The sequence below is a fragment of the Serinus canaria genome, chromosome 25 (assembly GCF_022539315.1).
Source record: "Serinus canaria isolate serCan28SL12 chromosome 25, serCan2020, whole genome shotgun sequence".
NCBI lineage: Eukaryota > Metazoa > Chordata > Aves > Passeriformes > Fringillidae > Serinus > Serinus canaria.
In genome coordinates this window covers 6,606,473-6,629,153 of record NC_066338.1, presented here as the reverse complement: position 1 = coordinate 6,629,153, position 22,681 = coordinate 6,606,473, and the positions used below count along the sequence as shown (strand labels likewise).

General features: G+C 52.8%; 3 protein-coding genes across 4 annotated transcripts in view; 1 reads left to right on the top strand and 2 right to left on the bottom strand.

The window, feature by feature from the left end:
- Window positions 1-22,681, bottom strand: part of LOC115483858 (zinc finger protein 629-like) — a 229,171-nt gene that overhangs the window by 62,567 nt on the left and 143,923 nt on the right. The window lies entirely within an intron of this gene.
- The window catches only part of LOC115484925 (zinc finger protein 208-like), a 513,901-nt gene that overhangs the window by 371,470 nt on the left and 119,750 nt on the right, over window positions 1-22,681 (top strand). Inside the window, 1 exon segment of the mRNA XM_050984212.1 lies at window positions 11,291-11,705. Coding sequence (XP_050840169.1) covers window positions 11,291-11,705 — 415 coding nt within the window.
- The window catches only part of LOC115485384 (olfactory receptor 14J1-like), a 78,649-nt gene that overhangs the window by 3,813 nt on the left and 52,155 nt on the right, over window positions 1-22,681 (bottom strand). The gene's annotated exons all lie outside the window — the stretch shown is intronic.

Sequence of the window (22,681 nt, the reverse complement as noted above, 5' to 3'; positions counted from 1 at the left end):
CATCCATATCAACAACATCCAGCCCTTTGGTGCACCTATTTTCCCACCAAATCCCAGTCTCCTATCTCAGCTGCTTTCCTTTTAACATATTCCCAACACCGAAAAGAATCATAAGCAGTTACATTATCAGAAGGTCGAGCTTTTGAAACACCAAGCTTATTTCTACTACCAGTTTTACCAAGGTTATTTCTACTGCCAGTTCTACGAAGCTTATCTCTATTACCACTTTTACAGCAAACAGAAGTATGCATTAATTCAGACCTTTTAACCCCTGTAATTTCCTCAAAGTCACTATCAGAATCAGAAAACAAAGGAGGAGAAAGAGTTAATATTTCCATGTGTTCATGCAGTTCAGAATCAGAATCAAGCAAAGGAGTGGATGGCTCAATTTGTTTCTTTTTTAAGGTCATCTTAGCTGGCTGCCCTGCCGAGGACTCAGAGTTAGATTTAACATTAAGTTCAGCTAGTTGCTCTGCAGGGGAGGGGTACGTGGATTTGAAGCCTTTTGCAGACAAACACAAAGAAGCCTTATCAACTTTTCCCATAGAAACAGACCCAGAAACAGTCCCTGCAGAAAAAATCCCAGCAGAACACTCAGGCTGAGCTTCTCCCCTTTGCTGCTCCCCAGCAGCTTCGAGTTCCTCCTCCAGGTCTTTCTTGTCCTGCTCTGCTTTCCACTCCGTTAAGGTGTTATAAAGCAACCTCCAAGTAGGAGATAATTCTGCAGCTGCTTTATCCCCATTCTGAATTACTTCCCAGAGTTTTTCTCCAACTTCTTTCCAAGTTCTAACACTAAAAGCTACATCAGTCTTAAAATTTTGAGACTTTGCCCATATTAAAATACTACGCAGAGCATAGTCCATTGTTTTAACTCCTTTTCTTTTTAAGAAAGTTTTCCATGTAGATAAAACAATCTGTTCTTTGCTTGTTAATTTATTTCCCATTGTTCCCAGCGGCTCACCTTTTTTCCAGGTGTCAGAATCAGGTCCGGACTGGCAGCTGCACCCCGCTGCTCTCAGCTTCGCTGGGCTCCGGCCTCGCTGCCCCTCGCCCGGCAGTTCCATCACATCAGGGTAGCACCAAATGTCACCGTTGGGACAGAGGTGACACACACACGTGACCAAGGTCCAGGAAGAAAAAAAGTTTTTATTCTGCATGTTCTCCAGTTTATATACCCTTAACAAAGCGTGATCTTAAGTCATTAACTACATCACAATAACTTATTATATTCATTGGTGCAAAGCAATCAGTGTCAATATAATTGGCAAAAGTTTTACAAAAATTTAATAAGGCACATATACACATCTACTTAGGCACATAGTCTAGCTTGAAAAAATTCTCATTTCCTTTTCTAATCGGTTTCCATGCTGACAGCCTTGTCTTCTTCCTTGCTATGGATACACTCGAAAATCATCAAGTGTTATTTCTTCTATTAACTCAGCTTTGCTTGCAGGCCAGCTGTCAAGCCCCTCCATACCCATGTCCCCAAGAGTAGAGCTAATGAGGAGCACCAACACAATGAGCAGGTAGACCAGGCTGCAAAGATAGGGGTGTCAAAGATAGACCTAGATTGGCAACATAAGGGGGAGTTATTCCTAGCTCAATGGGTCCATGATGCCTCAGATCATCAGGGCAGAGATGTAACTTGTAAGTGGGCATGAGACCAAGGGGTGGATCTAACCATGGACAGTATTTCTCAGGTTATCCATGACTGTGAGATGTGTGCTGCCATCCAGAAGGCCCAGAAAGTGAAGCCCCTGTGGTATGGTGGGCAGTGGTCCAAGTACAAGTATGGGAGGCCTGGCAGATTGACTACATCCCACTGCCCCAGACACGCCAAGGCAAGAGCCACGTGCTCACAATGGCAGAAGCCACCACGGGATGGCTGGAAACCCCCCCTGTGTCTCATGCCACTGCCTGTAACGCCATCCTGGGCCTTGAAAAGCAAATCCTGTGGAGACATGGAACCCCTGAGAGGATTGAGTCAGACAGACAATGGGACTCATTTCAAGAACAGCCTCATCAACACCTGGTCTAGGGAACATGGCATTGAGTGGGTGTACCATATCCCCTACCATGCACCAGCTGCAGGGAAAGTAGAGAGGTACAATGCACTACTAAAAACCCAGTTGAAAGCCTTGGGTGGGGGAATCTTTCAAAAACTGGGAGCAGCATTTAGCAAAGGCCACCTGGTTAGTTAACACCCGAGCTTCCACCAACCGAGCAGGTCCTGCCCAGTCTGAGTCCCTGAATATACCAGATGGAGATAAAGTTCCAGAGGTACATGTCAGAGGTTTGTTAGGGAAGACAGTGTGGATCAATTATGCCTTGAGTACAGACAAACCCATTCGTGGGGTTGTTTTTGCTCAGGGACCAGGTTGCACATGGTGGATAATGCAAAAAGATGGAAGAACACGATGTGTACCTCAGGGAGATCAGATTGTTGGGTGAGAACTATGTGTAAATATCACTGATTGCTGAATGTTACTACCATTGTCTGTGTATAGCTGTATATTGGATGTATAATGTATGTGTTTGTAGAGTTAGAATATATATTAGTTTTAGCAGTAAGCTGACGATATGGGGATAAGGGCTGGAATGTCCTGGGTGGACTATATGATGCTTTTATCCTCATTTGTCTGTTCTGTTTATGCTAAATAATAAGTTTTGCACCTTTAAGACATTCCAGAAAGTGAAGGGGGGAGAGAAGAAGCAGTAGTTTGTTTCAGACACTGTACTCATTCCTCCATATTCCTGCTCCTGCGCTGTGTTGTCTGCGGATGGACAGACAGCGGGACAGAGCTCTCCTTTGTTTTAGTTAGTTTTACCTCACTGAGGCAACAAAGTTCTCTGGACTGTGGGTTTTTTCCATTTTCTTTGGACCTGTTTCAACCTCCTCTGGACTGAACACCCAAAAGAGCAGCAGCAGCTCCACCTGTGGCCCACCAGGCCAGGCCTGGGCCGTGGCATTTCCACTCCTGGAGGGACTGATAAGACACTGAGCTGCAACCTGGGGAGGGGACTTTTCTGAGTTTGCCATCTCTTTTGGAGCAGCAAGAGGTTTTATTGTTTAATATTGTTTAGGTTTTATTGTTTAATAAATAGGTTTTTTCCAATTTTCTCCAAGGACGTATTTTCTCCCTAACCACTTTGGGGGAAGGGGCCAGTTGAATCTGCTTTCCTAGAGGAGCCACTTTGGGACTCCTCTCCCAAATTTGCCCTGAACCAGGACACCCCAACAATGCCAGCTGACTTGGCAGCACTGTCCAAACGCTGCTGGAGCTGAGAGCCCTGGAGCTGGGACCCTTCCCTGGGGAGCCTGGGCAGGGCCGCAGCAGCATCTGGGGAAAAACCTTTTCCTGAGATCCAACCTAAGCCTGCTCCAACTCAGCTGCAGCCGTTCCCTCCACTCCTGTCTCTGGACACCAGAGGGAGGAGGTTCCCACAGCCCAGCCAGGGACCCACTCCCAAGGAATTTGCCATGGCCACCAGGTCTGTGACCAGCTGGGATGCTCGATTTCCACGGGCCAGGGTTCAGGAATGGGATTCCCCAATTTCCTGCTCCCGCTAAAACCGCGCTGCCCTCGCTGCCTTCCCACCTTCTATGGAAAGCACAAAAGGCAAAGATCCCAGGCTGGGATAAGAACAATTTACTGGGAACAGAAACAAGATCAGGAATGAACGGGAACAGAAACAATATTGATAACAGAAGGAATAAGAAAACCTATTTACAGGGAAAACTACAACATCACCACTGAGTGGCTCTTCCTGGCCACGTATTTCCTCCTCAGAAGGACACCCTTCTCCTCAGGGAGAGAGACAATTGCTTTCCTGCCCCCGGCAATGACCTGAGGCCAGGGTGCATGTAATGACACGGCCATGGCCAGACCCTCATGTGCTTCAATCCCACACCATGCCATTGGCATGGGCAGGAGAAGGTACAGGTGTCTTCCCAGCATGGATCACAGGGAAAATGGATGACCAGGGCTCTGCCCAACGTGGGACCTCCGATGGGAGATTAAGCTGGAATTGGGCATGAAGCTCCTCCTGCATTTGGGGGACTGGCAGGACTTACCTTACTGGTGCCTCCGTTGGTGTTTGGTCAAGTCAGAGCTCTGGGTGAAGCTCTTCCCACATGTGGGACACCCATAGGGCCTCTCCCCGCTGTGGATGTGCTGGTGCCTGATGAGGGTGAAGTTGTGCTTGAATCCCTTCCCACGCTCAGGGCAGTGGAAGGGCCTCTCCTCTGTGTGAATGCGCCGGTGGATGATGAGGTGGGAGTTTTGCTTGAAGCCCTTCCCGCAGATGGGGCAGAGGAAGGGCCTCTCCTCTGAGTGAATCCACTGGTGCCTGAGGAGACCTGAGCTGGTCTGAAACCTCTTCTGACACTCGGGACACTCGTAGGGCCTCTCCCCAGTGTGGATGCGTTAGTGGGTCACAAGCGTGGATCTGCAGCTGAAGCCATTCCCACACTCCCCACACTCGTAGGGCCATTCCCCGGTGTGGATCATCTGGTGGCGGATCAGGTGGTTCCTGTGCCTGAAGCTCTTCCCACACTCCAAGCACTTGTGGGGCTTCTCCCCACCATGAAGCTGCTCACGGACTGCCAGCTCTGAGCTCTGGCTGAAGCTCTGTCCACCTTCCTGGCTCAGGGTGGGTCTTTCCTCCTCAGAGCACCCTGGGCTCAGTTTGGAGCTCCTCCTCCTGCTGGATCTCTTTGGCTTTTCTTCCCTTTTGGATTCCTGTGCCCTGGAGTCACTCAAAACCGCCTCTTCCATGATGTTCTGCCACGGGGATTTGTCCTCCCTGGTCTCCATCCTCAGCTCCTCCTTGTCTGGGGGAGGAAGGATGAGGAGAGGATGGGATTTGCCTCCATGCCACAGAGAAGGGGAAGAATATCCCTCCGGTGCATGCCCGGCAGGACGGCGTTGGGAGCGGAGTTGTCCTGCAGCCGGGGGCCATGCTGGGCTGGGAGATGGAGCAGGAGAGAGGGGAAAAGGGGCACTGACTTCCTCCTCACCTGCCTGGCTGTCCCAGGACATCTTCCTCTTCCTCACAGCCACCTCCTCCATCAGGCGAAGGTTTGGGAATTTCTGTTTTGGGAGGAAAACAAGGGATGAGTGTCACCAACATAATTTATGAAAAATCCTTTCCTTAGGATTTTTCCCTCCTGAGAAGCTGAGAGGCCTCAGCAACAAACTGTAAACAATTTTTATCTGCTGCTGTGGAATGCTACAGGTAGATCTGTGATTGGTCTCATCTGGTTGTTTCTAATTAATAGCCAATCACTGTCCAGACTGTCTCGGTCAGAGACAAACCTTTGTAATTCATTCTTTTTCTGTTCTTAAAAGCCTCCTGATGAAATCTTTTCTTCTATTCTTTTAGTATAGTTTTTAATATAATTTATATTATAAAATAAAAAACCAAGCCTTCAGAACATGGAGTCAACTTTCTCATCTCCTCCCTAATCCTGAGACCCCTGTGAACTTTGTCACAGATGAGCACTTGGAGTTTTGTACTGGTTTGAAGGCAAACCTGTGGAAGAGCCTAAGCCAGAATTACAATTTAATAAGAAAATTTAGATCAAACACTCACTTAAGCTGATGGAGACAGGGGCTGGTCAGGGGGCTGGTAGCAGTCCAATTAAATGGTGGCTGCAGTCCTGCTGGAGTGATGAGTGTGATTCTGTCGAAGCAGTGATCCTGTAGAAGGGTCTGGTCTTCCTCTGAAGGTCCAGGGGGGGTTATGGAGCTCTTGTCCTCTGGGAATGCAGTAGGCAAGGTGCTCCTGGTCTTCCAAGCCTCAGCTTATATCCACATAGGAATGCTTGGTTCCTCCCCCTGGGTGGAGCATCCCACAATGGGAGGATGTAATTTTATCAGTTCTGCAGTGACACTCAATGGCCCATTCACAGAAGATATCTCCCCTGGAGGGCGTTATCAGGGCTGAGTCATGGAAGAGATAAAGAACTCTGCCCCACCTGTTTATAGCAGTTTATGGAGATGGTGACTGAAAACATGGTTTTGGTTACATCTTACATTGTAACCTGAGACAGTGGGGTAATCCCTGCTGGGGGGGTGAACACCACCCCCCTTACCCAGACTGGCTCAGGTGTAAAACCCCAACACCAGGAAGGCCACACACACAGGGGACAATGTCACACTTGCCCTGCCCCAGGGGAGGTCTCTGTCCCTGTCACTCCCTTGTTGTCCCCCCCCCTCTTTCTTTCCATCTCTCGCTCTACCCCACATCTACTGTTCATTAAAATCCATTTTGGATTTGGTCTCATTAACACCTTAATCAGAGCAGAGGCATCTCTCTAACAATTTTCTTGACCAGCTTGCAACATTATTTTGGCCCAGTGAGTTTAGGCACTGTTCTCTGACCCCATGTGCCTTTGACAGCAGCATGGTTCCCTCCTCTGAGGAGGTTGTGGCTCTGCTGGAGGAACTCTTGGAAACTTGGACGCAGCTTCCTCAGAGCGACTAATGGGAGAACTGGTGAGGAAAATGGCTGTTGTGGGTGGCCAGTGTAAAGAAAATATTTTGTTGTCCTTCCTTGAAAAGTTTGTTAAAATCACTGGAGGAAAGGGAGCAAATGATACCAGCAAGATTGACAAGGTTCATTCACCCCATGGTGAGGAACACAAGGCTGCTAAAAGTCCCATAAGAAGCCCAGCTCAAGTAGCTGAATTCCCAAATAATCCAGAATTCACAGGTTCAGGGGCTTTGCCAAATGTGAGTATCATTTTTCTCTTTTTCCCTGTCACCTTTGTGACAGCTACACAGATCTTCCCCTTCCTTTGAATAATCCGAATATATATAGGGCCGAATTTCCCCTTTTCTTTTATCAGAACCTGCCAGTAGCTGAGCCGGAGCTGTGCAGGAACCCATGAAACTTGGAATTGCCATCATAATTGCTTCTGTTGTTGGTTTATTCATGTTTGGGATTTGTTTGCATTTTCATCACATGTGACTTGTGGGAAAATCAAATATTCATCAAAGTATTTTATGCAGAGTTAAGTTTGATTTCTGCTGAGTTTATTTTGTCCAGTGTCCAGGGGATGCTCGAGGGGTCTCTGTGCCTCCTGCCCTGGGGAATATTTGGGAGGGGCTTGGGGGGTTTGTCTCTGTCCCTGTCACCTCAGGCCATTCCCCAGGGTGTCCCTGTCACCCCAGGCCATTCCCCAGGGGGTCTCTCCATTTTTCTCACCCCAGGGAATGCCTGGGGGGGTTTCCCTCCCCCTCGCCCCTGAGACAGGGGCAGTCTCTGTCCCTCTCAGCCCAGGGATGCTCAGGGGTCTCTGTCCCCTCGCCCTGGGGGATGCTCAGGGGGTCTCCATCCCTCTGGCCTCAGGGAATTCCTGTGCAGGGCTGGGGACCAGGGGCTCTGTGTCCCTCTCACCACTGAGGGTTCTGGGGCTGGGGGAGCTCTCCAACCTTCTCACATCTGGGGAGGCCGGGGGGGTCTCTGTCCCTCTCAGCCCTGGTGTGACCCCACCCAAAAATCATCGGGGTCAGAGGGACAGAGACACCCCCAAACCCCCAGAAGGGCTGAACCTGGTTTTGGTTTGGGGCTGAGGACTTAGGAAGGGGCTGGAATAGGAGCTGGGGTTGGATTTGGGGCTGAGATTTGGATTAGATCTGGGATTGGGGTTAAGGCTAGACATGGGATTGGCTTTAGGGCTGGGGTTGGGATTGGGTCTGGGGCTAGACGAGTCTGGCACTGGGATGGGATTAAATACAGAACTGTGAGTGTGTCTAAATGTGGAGTGGGATTGAGACCAGGATCAGGGTTATACAGAGCAGGACAGGGAGATGTCACTGCAGGATGCCCCTGGCATCGTCCCAGCCCTCCTCAGGTACCTCCAAACAGGGGGGGCAGCTGGGTGCTCCAAGATCCAGGTGCTCCCACGCTGCCCCTCAATACCAGGCGAGCATTCCCTGAGGGCAGCCCTGACTGTGACCCTTGGGGCTCTGGGATCAGCCTTCACATCCCTGTGGGAGCAGCTGCAGACAGGACAAGAGATTTCCCTCCTCCTCTTTCCTGTGGAAGGATGAAGCCCAGCTGCCCTTTTCTTCTGGTGCCTCCTCCTCTCCTCTGTAATGAGTAAAAAAAGAGTTACCTGGGGTTTTTTTAAGAAAAGGGTTGCTGAGTTTAAAGTTAAGCTGGGAAATTGCTGGCCAAGAGTTCTTTTGTTGGTTAAATGTTGTAATCACCTGTTGAGTATCGTCGTTAACCCTCTATTGTGGAGAATTCTTTTTTTCAGTACCACCCTTGCCTGCTGCCAAGAGGATGACAACCCCAAGGACCGTGGGAAGGGGAGGGGGAATCTCAGGAGAAATGCAAATTTATCTCAAAACACAGACTGCAACGGGACGGGACCCCCACCAAATCCCGGAAAATACCCCAAAAGAGACGAGCCAAAGCAGAATTGAGAGGTCAGGGTGGTGTTTGGACAGCAGGGGTGAGGAACGAAGCTGGCAGAGACGCTGAAAACCTCGGTCACTCTTTGCCCCGGTTAAAAAAGAAGTCAGTCGGGTCCAGGGCTCCTGAACCGGCAAACCAAACCGAACCCAGGTTATGCCCCCACTGCCCTTGCGAGGCCAGGACTCCTGGCTCTGCCCCGAGGGGACAGAGCTGCACTTTCCTCCTCCTCCTCTGAATCACTGCTGGGGGCGGCTGCAGGGAACTGCGGGCCATCCTGAGCTGATCACTTTTAATAAAGGCATTAAAAAGGAGAAAGATCTCCTGTCCTGTTTATTTCATCCTCCACTGAGGATGTCAAACTCCCCAGGAGCAGGAAAATCCCCATTCCCTGTTCGCTTGTGAGTGCAGCCTGGAACATCAATTCAGAATTAAAACTTTCTGATAGCCCTGCTGAATGGCACCGGGAGGGGGTTTTGAGAAAGGGTGAAAATGTATTCTGATAGGAAATAAAGTTACAAAATTACTTCTTTCTGTTCTATTCATTTTCAGTCAGTTCCAGTTTCTGTTTCAGAGTGCCACCTTCTCAGCTGATTGTGTTTGTGCCCTCCTTTCTCTTCTGCCTTTCTCTGCCTGCTCTGTTTCTCTCTCAGTGTCTCTCTTGACCCAGGGCAGCTCCCAACAAAGACCCTGCCCTGATTTAATTCCCAATCCACGAGCTGCAACAACCATGGGTGAAGTTATAAAGGCTGGCAGTGAAATGTCACTGTAGGATCTTGCTCCCCTTAGCTTTTGGGTCCTTCTTAAGAGCTTTGCCAGCGAGGGCAGGAACATTTTTTCTTGGCTGGGAAGGAGAGAGGGAGAGAAAGAAATTGAGAAGAAGTCTCAGAGGGAGAGAAAGAAATAGGAAAGAGGTCTCAGTGTGACAGAAAGAAATAGGGAAGTGGTCTCAGAGGGACAGAAAGAAATAGGGAAGAGGTCTCAGAGGGAGAGAAAGAAAGAGGAAAAGGGTCCGGTCCGGACTCCGCAGCTCCCAGGGACACCCGCCGGGCACAGCGCCTTTCACAATTCCAGCCAATCAGAGAACGCACTGAACAATTTCCAGCCAACCAGAGCTTTTCTCGCTGCTGACTCACCGGTTGCCAGGCAGATCCGCAGAGCCCAGCGGCCCCCGGAGCTGAGTTTGGGGCTCGGGCCGGGGGGACGGATCCGCACCGGGGGGGTCCCCGAGCCCCCTGCCCACCCCCGGGGCCGATCGGGGGCTCCCCCACCCAGCAGCCGGTGCTGCAGAGGGGTGGGAAAGGGGGGTCCGGGCTGGCAGTGGAGGAAATGCAGGGCCGGTGCTGAGCACAGGGCTGAGCACACAGAGATGGTTTTGTTCTTGCTGAGCTCGCACTGAGCCAAGGCCTGTCCTGCCCCTCGTCCGGCCACGCTGCGGAGGGGCTGGGGCTGTGGGGGAGGTTGGGAGGGGACACAGCCAGGACAGGTGACCCCAACTGAGCCCGGGGACACCCCAGACCATAGGACATCATGATCAGGGTGTAATGTGGGGAGAACAAAGAGGAAGGGGGGACATTTGGAGTGAGGGTTTTTGTCTTCCCAGGTAAGACTTAGGCAGGATGGGGCCCCGCTGGTGGGCAGGGTCAGCACCAAAGACACAGACACCAACTTCACTTAAGGAACAGTGAATTTTAGATACTGAAAAATTGCAAAAAATTAGAAAAGTATTAGATAGGCAAAGCAAAAAATCATTAGAAAATACTTCTAAAAGAGAAGATGTTGAAATGATTATCACTCAACTCTCCATTTCTGGCTGCAGGCTCTGGAGATTCTATCTCTGCCTTCAGTCAGGGTTGCATTCCCTAACAAGTCCTGGTACCAAATCCTGCTTTCCAAGGCTGGAACAGTGTCTCCGGTTTAGCTGGCTGTGTATACAATCTGTTACCATCTGTTAAAGGTGGGACAGGTATCATCTGTGAATTGAGCAGTTTACTTTATCTCTTCCACAAGGAATCCTCCCTCTGGGGAGATATCTTCTGCTAATGGGCCATTGAGTGTCACTTCAGGACTGATAAATATTCCATCCTCCCATTGTGAGGTGCTCCGCCCAGAGGGAGGAGCCAAGCATTCCTACCTGGATATAAGCTGAGACTGTGATCAACAGAGTCAGCCATCTCCCACAGGATTCCCAGGAGAGCAGCTTTCAGCTCCACTGGATCCCAGAGGAAGACCAGGACCATTGACAATACCACTGGACCTCCAGAGGAAAATTCCACCCTTCTACAGGATCCCAGCTCCAACAAATCCACATCTGTCACTGCAGGAGGACGGCAGCCACCATTTAACGGGAGTGCTGCCAACACCCTGACCCACAGCGTGTCAGGTGGTATTCTGACTCTGTAAGTAGTTTTTTAGTACTATTGCATTTGTAATTTTAATGTTCCTACTAAAGAACTGTTATTCCTATTCCCATAGCTTTTGATTGACAGCCCCTTATTTTGAAAATTATAATTCCAAGGGAGGGGGTTAACATTTTCCATTTCAAGAGAGGCTCCTGCCGTCCTTAGCAGACACCTGTCTTTTCAAACTGGCTAAATGCCCCAGGACCCCCAGGCAGGTGAGGAGGAAGTCAGTGCCCCTTTCCCCCTCTCTCCTGCTCCATCTCCCAGCCCAGCATGGCCCCCGGCTGCAGGACAACCCTGCTGCCAACGCCGTCCTTCCGGGGATGCACGGGGGGGATCTCCTTCCCCTTCCATCTGGCACAGAGGCAAATCCCATCCTCTCCTTGTCCTTCCTCCCCCAGGGAAGGATCTGAGCATGGAGACCAGGGAGGACAAATCCCCACAGCAGAACCTTGTGGAAGAGAAGCCCTACAAGTGCTTGGAGTGTGGGAAGAGCTACAGGAACAGCAGCAACCTGATGCGCCACCAGATGATCCACAGTGGGGAATGGCGCTACGAGTGTGGGGAGTGTGGGAAGGGCTTCAGCTGCAGATCCACGCTTGTGACCCACCGGCGCATCCACACTGGGGAGAGGCCCTACGAGTGCCCCACATGTGGGAAGAGGTTTCAGACCAGCTTCCATCTTGTCCAGCATGAGCAGATCCACACAGATGAGAGGCCCTTCCACTGCTCCGACTGTGGGGAGGGCTTCAAGCGAAACGCTCACCTCATCACCCACCGGCGCATCCACACTGGGGAGAGGCCCTACGAGTGTCCCCAGTGTGGGAAGAGCTTCACCCAAAGCTCTAACTTGACCAGACACCAACGGAGGCACCGGTAAGGGAAATCCTGCAAATACCCCCACTGCAGTGCATTGCATGCACTGCTCCAGCTTCATCCCCTATTGGAGGTCCCACATTGGGAAGAGCCCTGGTTATCCGTGTTCCCTATGATCCATGCTGGGAAGACACCTGTTCCTTTTCCTGCCCCTGCCAGTGACATAATGTGGGATTGAAGAACATGAGGGTCTGGCCATGGTGTGACATTACATTCACTCCCACCTCAGGTCATTGCCAGGGACAGGAAAGGGACTCTCTCTCTCCCTGAGGGTGTCCTTTCCAGACAGGAGGAAATACATGGCCAGGAAGAGCTAGCCGTTGTAGTTTTCCCTGTAAATAATTTTCCTTATCCCTTATGTTATCAATATTGTTTCTGTTCCCATTTATTCCTTATCTTGTTTCTGTTCCCAATAAATTGTTCTTATCCCAGCCCAGGATATTTGCCTTTTGTGCTTTCCATGGGAAGAGGAGGGCAGCGAGGGCAGCGCAGTTTTAGCGGGAGCAGGAAATTGGGAATCCCATTCCTGAACCCTGACCCATGAAAACCGAGCATCCCAGCTGGTCCCAGCCCTGGTTGCCATGGCAACAGCCTTGGGAGGGGTCCCTGTCTGGGGCTGTGGGAACCTCTTCCCTCTGGTGCCCGGGCAGGACTGGAGGGAACGGCTGCAGCTGAGTCGGGGCAGGCTTAGGTTGGATCTCAGGGAAAGGTTTTTCCCCAGAGGCTGCTGGGGCCCTGCCCAGGCTCCCCAGGGAAGGGTCCCAGCTCCAGAGCTCTCTGAGCTCCAGCAGTGTTTGGACAGTGCTGCCAGGCCCAGGCTGGCATTGTTGGGGTGTCCTGTGCAGGGCCAGCAGTTGGACTCGAGGATCCTGATGGGTCCCTCCCAACTCAGCCAATTCTGTGGTTCTGGGATCCCATGACCCTGGGGATGGGAATGCCAATGGTTGCCATGGCAATGGGCTCTGGCTGCAGGCCTGAGCTGGTGTCCATGGCAACCACCCCTGGCATGGGGTCTCCATGGAGCTGTCAAGGGACTGAGCATAGCAACAGGGGGGCTGGTGATGGTTGCCATGGAAACTCACCATAGCAACAGGGGGCTTATGATGGTTGCCGTGGAAACTAAGCATAGCAACAGGGGGCTGGTGATGGTTGTCTGCTGAGGATCAGATTTGTCACAGGCCCTCAGAGGGGTTCCATGGGGACTTTCCAAGAGTCTCCAGGCTGTTCAAGATCTGGGATGTCACAGGCAGAGTCAGGGGCTCCATGGAGACCTCCCAGGGCTTTCTGGGGATGGTAAAGAGCCGTGTGGTCACAGGCAGTCACAGCCATTCCATGGTGACATCCCAGGGGACCTTGGGCTGCAAAGGCACCGATCTGTCACAGGCACTGATGGGGGCTCCACGGTTGTGGGAACTCAGCACATCACCTCGGATGCTCTGAGTCCCAGGGAGAATCCTTGGGGGGCTCAGAAGTCCTGGAATGTAGCCAGAAGCACCTGGTGGCTTGATTTTGACCCTTCAAGGGTCGTGCTATCTAAGCATGAGGGTCTGGAGGTTTCTAAGGTCTAAATGGTGTAGGGCAGGTGTTTTTGTAGAATAGAATGTAGGTTTTAGGATTTTGGTACAGGGGGGTCTAATGGAGACAAGATGGAGGATTCAGGCCCGACCTCGTGGCTTTTCTCCTTCTTCTTGTCATCCATCTTCTCTGTGATGTGTGCACTTTAGATTGGTTCATGCTAAAGGTGCACTGTTTAATAAAGGTGATGGGTATTGGAGAAAAATTGTAAATATCGTGTACGTAATTATCAGTATAAGAATGTGCGACCGCCCTGAGGGTGGGCAGAGTGCTTGTGGCTGCCTTGCTGGTCGGATCTCGGCCGGGCAGAACAAAAACTTTATAGATAAGATATAATAAACAACCTGAAGACCGAACTATAGAGGAGTCCAGACTCGTCTGTTCAACGCGTGCTGCCTGCAAACCATCCTACGCGTGTCCGGCAGAGACAGACAGCCGATCGGACACACGGTGGCATCCCAGGAATTCCCAGGCTGCCAAAGAGCCAGGATGTCCCAGACACTCACAGGGGTTCCTGTAATGGGCACAGTGGGTGATTCAGGCAAAAGCTTTATTTCTTTAATAGAGAAACTCCTGTTGAGACATAAGATGGAGAAATGACACCCAACAGCCACCAGGGATCCTCAAACGCCTGCAGGGCCCCTAGACTTCTAAACTTCCTTCTAAGAGAGGAGACTGGGAGCTGCTGCATTCTATTTCAGCCCAAGACTTTGTCAAAGGTATAATAGATTGGACAGGTGGAATTGAATTTTATGCAATTTTTCCCACTGGATTAATAATGGAATACCAGATATATTTACATAATTACAGCTCTTATTGATTCTGATTATGATTAGCCTGGAAGGTTTATTTACATCAGAGAATAAATTTTTGAAAAGAGTTATTTACTCCATAGTACACGAGCTATAACAATTATTAGAATATTCTGCTCAAGGAGGCAATTTGGAAGTCAAGAGGGCCTTGCTGGAGTTGTTGGAGCCCACTGCAGGCAGAGCCTCCTGCTCCAGCAGGAACTGCCTTTCCTGTGCCATGAGCAGGGCAGGTCCCACTGCAGGAAAAGCCCCAGGCCAGCCCCAGCCCAGGGAAGGCCTCGGGCACAAGGGCAGAGTGCCGTGCTGGGAGCTGTGCCAGGGAGAGCCTGAGGCACCAAAGGCACCTTGGCAGCAGCAGCTGCTGGCAGGGCATGGCCAGAAGCCTCCCTTGGCACCCCGGCCTGGTGGGCACCACTGCAGAGCTGCTGCCTCAGGGCTCATTTCTGGCTGGGCTCTGAAAAGCCACTTCTGCTCCAGGAGCCTGACTGGGAAGCCATTGGCCCCAGCACCTTGGGGACAAGATATTAATGACAAAACTCTTGATGCCAGCAGAGACAAGGCAGGGGCAGAGGAAAGGGCAGAGCCAGGCCCAGGGCCAGGGCTGCCATGGTGATGGCTGTGAGGTCACTGCCCCTGCAGCAGCCTGGCTGCCTCAGCAGACATTCTGGCCAGAAGTGTTGTGAGGGCACCCAGCACATCAGAGAACCCACACTACAGGAATTCCATCCTTGGGGATGAGAGGGTTTCACCTGATCAGGCTGCACAAAGCTCCTGCTCTTGGAGTATTCCTGGGATTGGGATTCCACTTCTCTGGAAGAAAACAGTTGCAGTTTTTTGCCACTCTCATCACTGTAAAATATTTCCTCCTTCTGACAAATGTAAATCCACCCCCATTCAGTTAAAATATACTGACCCTTGTTCTGTCACTGCAAGATTTGGGAGAAAATAACTTTGATCACTGTTTATCCATTTTCACAGGCCTTGGCAAGGAACCAAAAATCTCCCAGGATGGGGTTTGGAGGCCTCATCACAGAACCAGCAGGGACAGGCTGAGGACTCTGGGTTCCTTGATGTGGAGACTGAGGACAGAACAGGAGTAGCCTGGGAGGGATTGAAGGGTGGTTTCAGAGAGGCTGGAGTTTTCTTCATTGTATAAATCAGCCAGAGAAAGAAAGAATGGCACCAAAGGCAGCTCGGGGAGGCCCAGAGTGGACATGAGGAGAAAAGAATTTCCCTGCCAGGGCAGGGCTGTGGTGCAGCAGGTCCCCAGAAGGAGCCTGGAGCAGCCCAAGGCTTTGTGTGGGCAGGCAGAGGCAGGCAGGAGGCAGAGCTGTCAGCAAAGGAAGGGGCCAGCCAGAAGGGGCAGCCGGGGGATGAGCACAGCCTGCAGGGACAGAGGCCAGGGCAGGGACACCGTAGGACAGCCTGGGCTGCACAGGGCACAGGGATGGGCAGCAGCTGCAAGGCCCTGACAGAGCCAACTTGGGCAGCACTTTGGCCATGGCTGCTGGCCCTGGGCCTGGGTACACGAGGGGACAAGTGACCCTGGCAGCCCTGGGGCCTCATTGCCTCCTTGTCCCTGCTCAGCAGCCTGGCAGGGGCCGCCCCATGGTCCTGCCCTTGGCATTGCCCATCCCCACATCCCAGTGCCCATCCCGGGAAGAGCCCTGGGCAAGGAGGGAGGGACAGGATCTGCCTGGGGCTGGGGCTCAGGCCTTGGCCCTTTGCATTCCTGAAACACATCCAGGTTTTCTCAGCACCAGAGACACCTTTGCCTTGTTTGTCCCCAGCTGTCATCACTGCCTCCAGAGTTCTGCTCTACCTGGAACCTGGGGACACTTTCATGTATGTTGCGTCTCTCAGTGTCCATTAACACTACAAGAAACTTCCCAGTTTCAATCTGATTTTGAGTTCTTTAGAAGTTCTTTGAGCACATTCTGAGGGACTGACCCTGATGCAAAGAGCACCAAAGCCTCAGAGGGTGATTAAAGTCCTTGTGCTGTGTCTGTGCTGCTGAGCTGGGCTGGGCTCCTGGCCCAGAGGCAGCTCCTGGCAAGGGCAGCGCTGCAGAGAGACAGCTCTGGGCAGGAGCAGCTCCTGTGCACAGCCCAGCAGGGCTGGGGCACTGCCAGGGCACCTCAGGGACACCAGCAGGGCACAGACAGAGCTCACAGGGGCTCAGCACTGGCAGGGGCTGTGGGATGTCCCCGAGGGGGCTGTGTCACAGCAGCACCTCTGTGGCTGTGTCACAGAGCCATAGAGCAGCTGGGATGTCAGCAAGGGGCTGTGTGACAGCACAGAATGGGCTGTGTGAGGTCCCAAATTTGGCTATGAAACCATAGAGTCTTTTGTGTGAAGTCATTGAGCAGTTACAACATCATAGAGGGGATTCTGTGACATCACAGAACAGGCTGTGACATCATGGCATGGCTATATGACATCATAGAGCGGGCTGTGAGGTCAAAGTGTGTGCTGTGACATTACAGACTGGCATTATGTCATCACAGAGAGGCTTTTGTGATATCACTGAGAGGGCTGTGACATCACAGAGCTGGGTGTGAGATCACAGAGCAGGGTGTGAGGCCATAGAGCAGACTCTGCCCTTATATAGGGGGCTCCGTGACATCAGGGAGTGGGTGGTGACATCACTGGATGGCTGTGACATCATAGAGCAGGTTGTGACATCACAGCAAAGACAGTGACATCGCAGGGTCTTCTGAGATGTCACAGCAGAGCTGTGTCGCCCTGATTTTGTAAAACTTTGTAAAGTTGTCTGTCCAGTGGCATTGGAGAGGTGGCACTGTCACCCTCCAATCCACTGTCACCTTTGGAAAACTATAAATGTTGGAGTCAGAAAATAAAGGTCCTCTTTTTTTTGTTCCCCTCGAGAGCAGCAGTGTCTGTGTCATCATTTCGTGCCTTATCTCAACAGAGCTGTATGACACCACAGGGTGATATCACAGCATTGGCACTGTGACATCACAAAGGTGCTGTGTGACATCGCAGGTATGCTGTGTGACATCGCAGGGGCTGTGTGACATCCCAGGGGCAGTGTGATGTCACTGGGGAGGTCACTCTGCCCTGTCCCCCCTCACAGCTCCCCCCAGAGCAGTCCAACCCTGCTCGTGCCCAGCAGGGTCCCCTGTCCCCCCGGGTCCCCCCGCCCCCGGTGCCGCAGCCTCCCCCAGAGGATGTTCCACGAGATCGACCCCAGAGCCTGACATGGGGACGGGGGGACGGGGCCATGGGGGTGGGACAGGGCGACAGGAACCCCCCAGCAGCATCCCTGTGTCCCCCAGGTTCCGAGCCTGGGCCAGGGCTCCTTCACCCTGTTATGAACGAGGGCTTGTGAGCACTGAAAAAATCCCCAGCAAGGGATCAGCAAAAACCAGATTTAATATTAAGGGACAGCAGCACAAAGTTCCTTGGCAAGAGTCACTCTGCCCCTGACTGGACACTTCAGGCACGGCAGGGAAACAAAGCAACAACAAAACCAAACAGAATCCAGGCAATCCAACCAGAAATGAACTGAGAACTGTCCCTGTGTGTGCGTGAGACTTAAGGACAGTGACAGCAAGGACAAAAGGAACACGTGCCAAAAGCTTAAGAGAGCTCAAACTTAACAGGACTTAACCTATTCCATAACCCTGATACCTTCAACTTCACAACTGAGCAAAAGAACAGCACTTAACAATATTTAACCCAACCTAAAACATATGACTTAGCAATTTAACAGAGGGATACCAGTTATTAATATTCAAGTTAGCTTATAACTTATATTAAGCTTAACAACTAAGCAAAAGAGCAACTGTCAGACGCATTTGACTTAGCTCATACCTGATGACTGAACATTTCTTGCAGGCCTGACTGACTCAGCTATGCAAGGCACTCAAACCCCTCAGAGAGCAGCATTTCTGCCCCATTTCCCCAGCACAGGCACTCCTGTGTGCACACAGACACACAGAGTCAGTGCAAGGCACCTGTGAGAAATTCCCCTGAGGGCAGGGAATGCTCCCTGTGGATGCTTTGGCATCTCCCCAGTGGCCAAGGGCTGAGCCTGGAGCAGTGGGGGATCGACCCAGGCTCTGTCGCTGTCCAGGATCCCCGAGTGCAGCAAACAGGAGAGTTCCCGGCTGGGAGAGGCCCCACCCAGAGGGAGTCGCTGGCCCAGGAGAGCTCCAAGGGCTCCTTTTGGAGCGCTGTGTGCAGGGCCCCACGAGAGGGGCTGCAGTCCCAGCAATGGTTCATCCTGGCCACACTTGGCACCAGCAGCTTTCTTTGGCACTGTGAGAACAGGGATGTTGTGCCACTGAGGGACCAAAAACAGTTCCAGGGCTGCTCCCAAAGGAAGCAGGAGCTGTTTGGGCAGCAGCAGTGCCTGGAGCAGACAGTGTTTGTGATGAGCTGAGAGGAGCTGAGCCCAGGGGCTGCTGGCCAAGGCCCAGGCCCAAGGAGCATTTCTGAGCTGGCAGGGCGGGCTGAGAAGGGGAGGGGGGAATGCAGCAGCACAGGGCCATGGAACCAAGGGACCAGTGTGACACTGTGGGGCCCTGTGAGACCAAGGGACCAGTGTGACACTGTGGGGCCCTGTGAGACCAAGGGACCAGTGTGACACTGTGGGGCCCTGTGACACCAAGGGACCAGTGTGACACTGTGGGGCCCTGAGAGACCAAGGGACCAGTGTGACACTGTGGGGCCCTGTGACACCAAGGGACCAGTGTGACACTGTGGGGCCTCATGGAATCATGGAGATCACTGTGACATTGCTGAGCCTCATGGAACCAAGGGGACTGTATTGATGGTGTGTGGCTCCATGGAATGTAGGGATCATTGTTACAATGTGAGGCCCCATTAACTAAAGGGCCATTTTGATATTTCAAGGCCTCATGGAACCATGGAGAGACCATTAAGTCACTTCACAGCCTCATGGAACCAAGGGGCCATTGTGACACTGTGAGGCCCCATGGCACCAGTGAGACCATTGTGACCCTGGGGGTCCCCACAGAACCAAGAGGTCCATTGTGATATTGTGGGGCCTTGTGAAACCAAGAGGCCTTTGTGACACTGCAGGGCTGCATGGAACCAAAGCTGTAGGGTGACACTGCAGGGCCTTGTGTCATCAATGGTTCATTGTGACACCGTGGAGCCAAAGGAGACCATTGTGACACAGCAAAACCCCAGGGTCCAAAGGTCCATTGTGACATTGCAGGGCTCATGGAATAGAGGAGTCACGAAACATTGTGGGGCCTGGGGAACCATGGAGACCACAGGGACACTGCAAGGCTTCATGGAATCATTGGGACCATTGTGACACTGCGAGGCCTTATGGAACCAAGGGGTCAGTGCTGCTCCTCAGGGACTCGTGGAATGAAGGAAAGATGTTTGACACCATGGTGTCCCTTGGGACCAAGAGGCCATTGTGACACTGTGGAACCAAGGAGAGCATTGCTGCACTGCCAGACCTCATGGAACCAAGGATCCACTGTGACACTGCGGGGCCCAAGGATCCAAGGGACTTTGTGACACCAAAGGGGCCCCAGGAGCCAAAGGAACTTTCTGACCCTGGGAGACCTCATGAAATCATGGAGGCCATTGTGACACTCTGGGACCTCATGGAAATGTGGTGAAACCAAGTTTTCTAGGAGTGTGGATCTGCTGGAGGGAAGGAGGGCTCTGCAGAGGGCCCTGGACAGGCTGGATCCAGGGCCCAAATCCAACAAGTTAAGGTTTAACAATTCCAAGTGCTGGGTCCTGCACTTTGGCCACAACAACCCCTGCAGCACTACAGGCTGGGGACAGAGTGGCTGGACAGCAGCCAGGCAAAATGGGACCTGCAGGGACTGATGGACAGCAGGCTGGACATGAGCCAGCAGTGTGCCCAGGTGGGCAAGAAGGCCCATGGCTCCTGGCCTGGATCAGGAATGGTGTGGCCAGCAGGAGCAGGGCAGTGATTCTTCCCTTGTTCTCAGCACTGGTTGGGCAGCACCTCGAGTGCTGTGTCCAGTTCTGGGGCCCTCAGTTTAGGAAGGACATTCTCTGGAGGGGCTCCTTCTCTGGAGCGTGTCCAGAGAAGGGCAACAAGGCTGGGAGGGGTCTGGAGCACAAGTCCTGTGAGGAGCGGCTGAGGGAGCTGGTGTATTTTATCCTGGAGAAGAGGAGGCTCAGGGGAGACAAGGCAGTGTCAGGACACAGGCTGGACTTGATGATCTCGAAGGACTTTTCCAACCTTGCTGATTCTGTGATTCACTGAAACCACCCTGGGAGCAGTGCAGGATGAGCCCTGGGCCTCCTCTTCAGAAGCTGCAGCAGCCCAGGTCCCTCAGCTTCTCCTGCCAGCCCCAAAGCCCATCCTGTCAGTCCTGCAGAGCCTCTGCAGCTCCTCCTCCTTGCCCAGGAACAAAGGATCACTGTGACACTGCGGGGGCCCAAGGATCACAAGGGACTTTGTGACACCAAAGGGGCCCCAGGAGCCAAAGGAAACTTTCTGACCTGGGACGAGACCTCATGAAATCATGGAGGCCATTGTGACACTCTGGGACCTCATGGAAATGTGGTGAAACCAAGTTCTCTAGGAGTGTGGATCTGCTGGAGGGAAGGAGGGCTCTGCAGAGGGCCCTGGACAGGCTGGATCCAGGGCCCAAATCCAACAAGTTAAGGTTTAACAATTCCAAGTGCTGGGTCCTGCACTTTGGCCACAGCAACCCTGCAGCACTACAGGCTGGGGCAGAGTGGCTGGACAGCAGCCAGGCAAAATGGTACCTGCAGGGACTGAGGGACAGCAGGCTGGACATGAGCCAGCAGTGTGGTGCCCAGGTGGGGGGAGAAGGCCAATGGCTCCTGGCCTGGATCAGGAAGGGTTTGGCCAGCTGGAGCAGGGCAGTGATTCTTCCCTTGTGCTCAGCACTGCTTGGGCAGCACCTCGAGTGCTGTGTGTCCAGTTCTGGGGCCCCTCAGTTTAGGAAGGACATGGAGGGGCTGGAGCGTGTGCCAGAGAAGGGCAACAAGGGCTGGGGAGGGGTCTGGAAGACAAGTCCTGTGAGGAGGGTGGTTAAAGTAGCTGGGGTTTGTTATCCTGGAGAAGAGGAGGCTCGGGGGGAGGACAAGGCAGGTGTCAGGACACAGGCTGGACTTGATGATCTCGAAGGACTTTTCCAACCTTGCTGATTCTGTGATTCACTGAAAACCACCCTGGGAGCAGTGCAGGATGAGCCCTGGGCCTCCTCTTCAGAAGCTGGCAGCAGCCCAGGTCCCTCAGCTTCTCCTGCCAGCCCCAAAGCCCATCTGTCAGTCCTGCAGAGCCTCTGCAGCTCTCTCATTGCCCAGAACCAGGGAAGCCCCAGAGCCAGACACAGCAAGCCCAGATGGGCCTCCCTGGCCTGGGGGTGCCTCTGGCAAGGGAGTAGCAGGAGGCACTGCAGGAGCCTGCAGAAATTCCTGCAGCACTTGTGGGCTGATCCTGCTCCCCAGTGGACGTTCCCATGGTGCAAGTCAGGAACTGAACATGGGGAGTGGGGCCAGAGAGGGAAGGGCAAATGGTGATGGGTTGTTTGCAGGGGAGGGAAAGAGGGTGGGAAAGAGGAAGAAATTTGTGTAGCTGGAAGAGTAAGAAAGCAAAGGTGAAGCAAGGAAAATGTCAGGGCAGTTGGGGGTGGCTGCCAGGAATCCCTGGCTCTGAGCAAACAGCGTCTGCAGTGGGACAGGAAACTCCCAGCTGATGGGAACAAACTTTCTGGCTGACTGCAGAGGCCAGGACAAAGCTGAGTGGTTTCCTGGTGTCCCCAGCCTTGCTGGCCCCAGGGGCTGATGGCATTTGTGCTCCTCAGGTTCATGTCCCCACACCAACAGCATGGGGGTGCTCCCCCTGCTCTGTGCAATGCAAACAGGGGCTCTGAGCCAGTGCTGCCGTGTCTGGCGCAAGGATGGTGACCTGTGCTGAGCATGGGGGCACGAGGTCCAGGAGCTGGGGGAGAGGCCAGGGCTGAGAGGGGGGATGTTGTTGGCAGCTCCATGAGGACTCTTGGGACGCTGCCCTGGGCTGTCCAGCAGCACTGGGATGGATCAGCCCCTGCTCTGCTGCTCCTTTCCATCTCCCCCAGGGCCCTTGCAGAGCACCAGCCATGCTGTTTTCCCCCAGCCTGCCCACGGCCACCCTAGGGCTGCTCACGGGGGTTTTCTGTGCTGAGCATTTACCTGGCTGTGTTAATGAGAGAGCCTGGAGCCCCCAGGGCCTGGCCTGAGGTGTCAGCGCTGCCCCAGCAGTGCCCATGGCCTGTCCCTGCTGCAGCCCTGGCACTGCCACCCCCAGGGCTGTGCCCACCCCCGAGAGCACTCAGGCCCTACAGCAACACCAGGGCCACCAGGGCAGCGGGGCAGGGCCATGGGAGCAGCACTGGCAACACCAAGTGCTGCTGCTGCTGGGTACAGCTGCTGTGCCAGCACTGATCTGCCCCAGCTCTGCACACAGACATTGCTGCTGCAGCTCCAGAGAAGGCAACAACAACCAAACCAACAAGAAGTATCAAACATGACTTTTATTACAAGACATGACTTTTATTACAGGTGATTTGCAGAAACTGGCCAGCAGTTTAA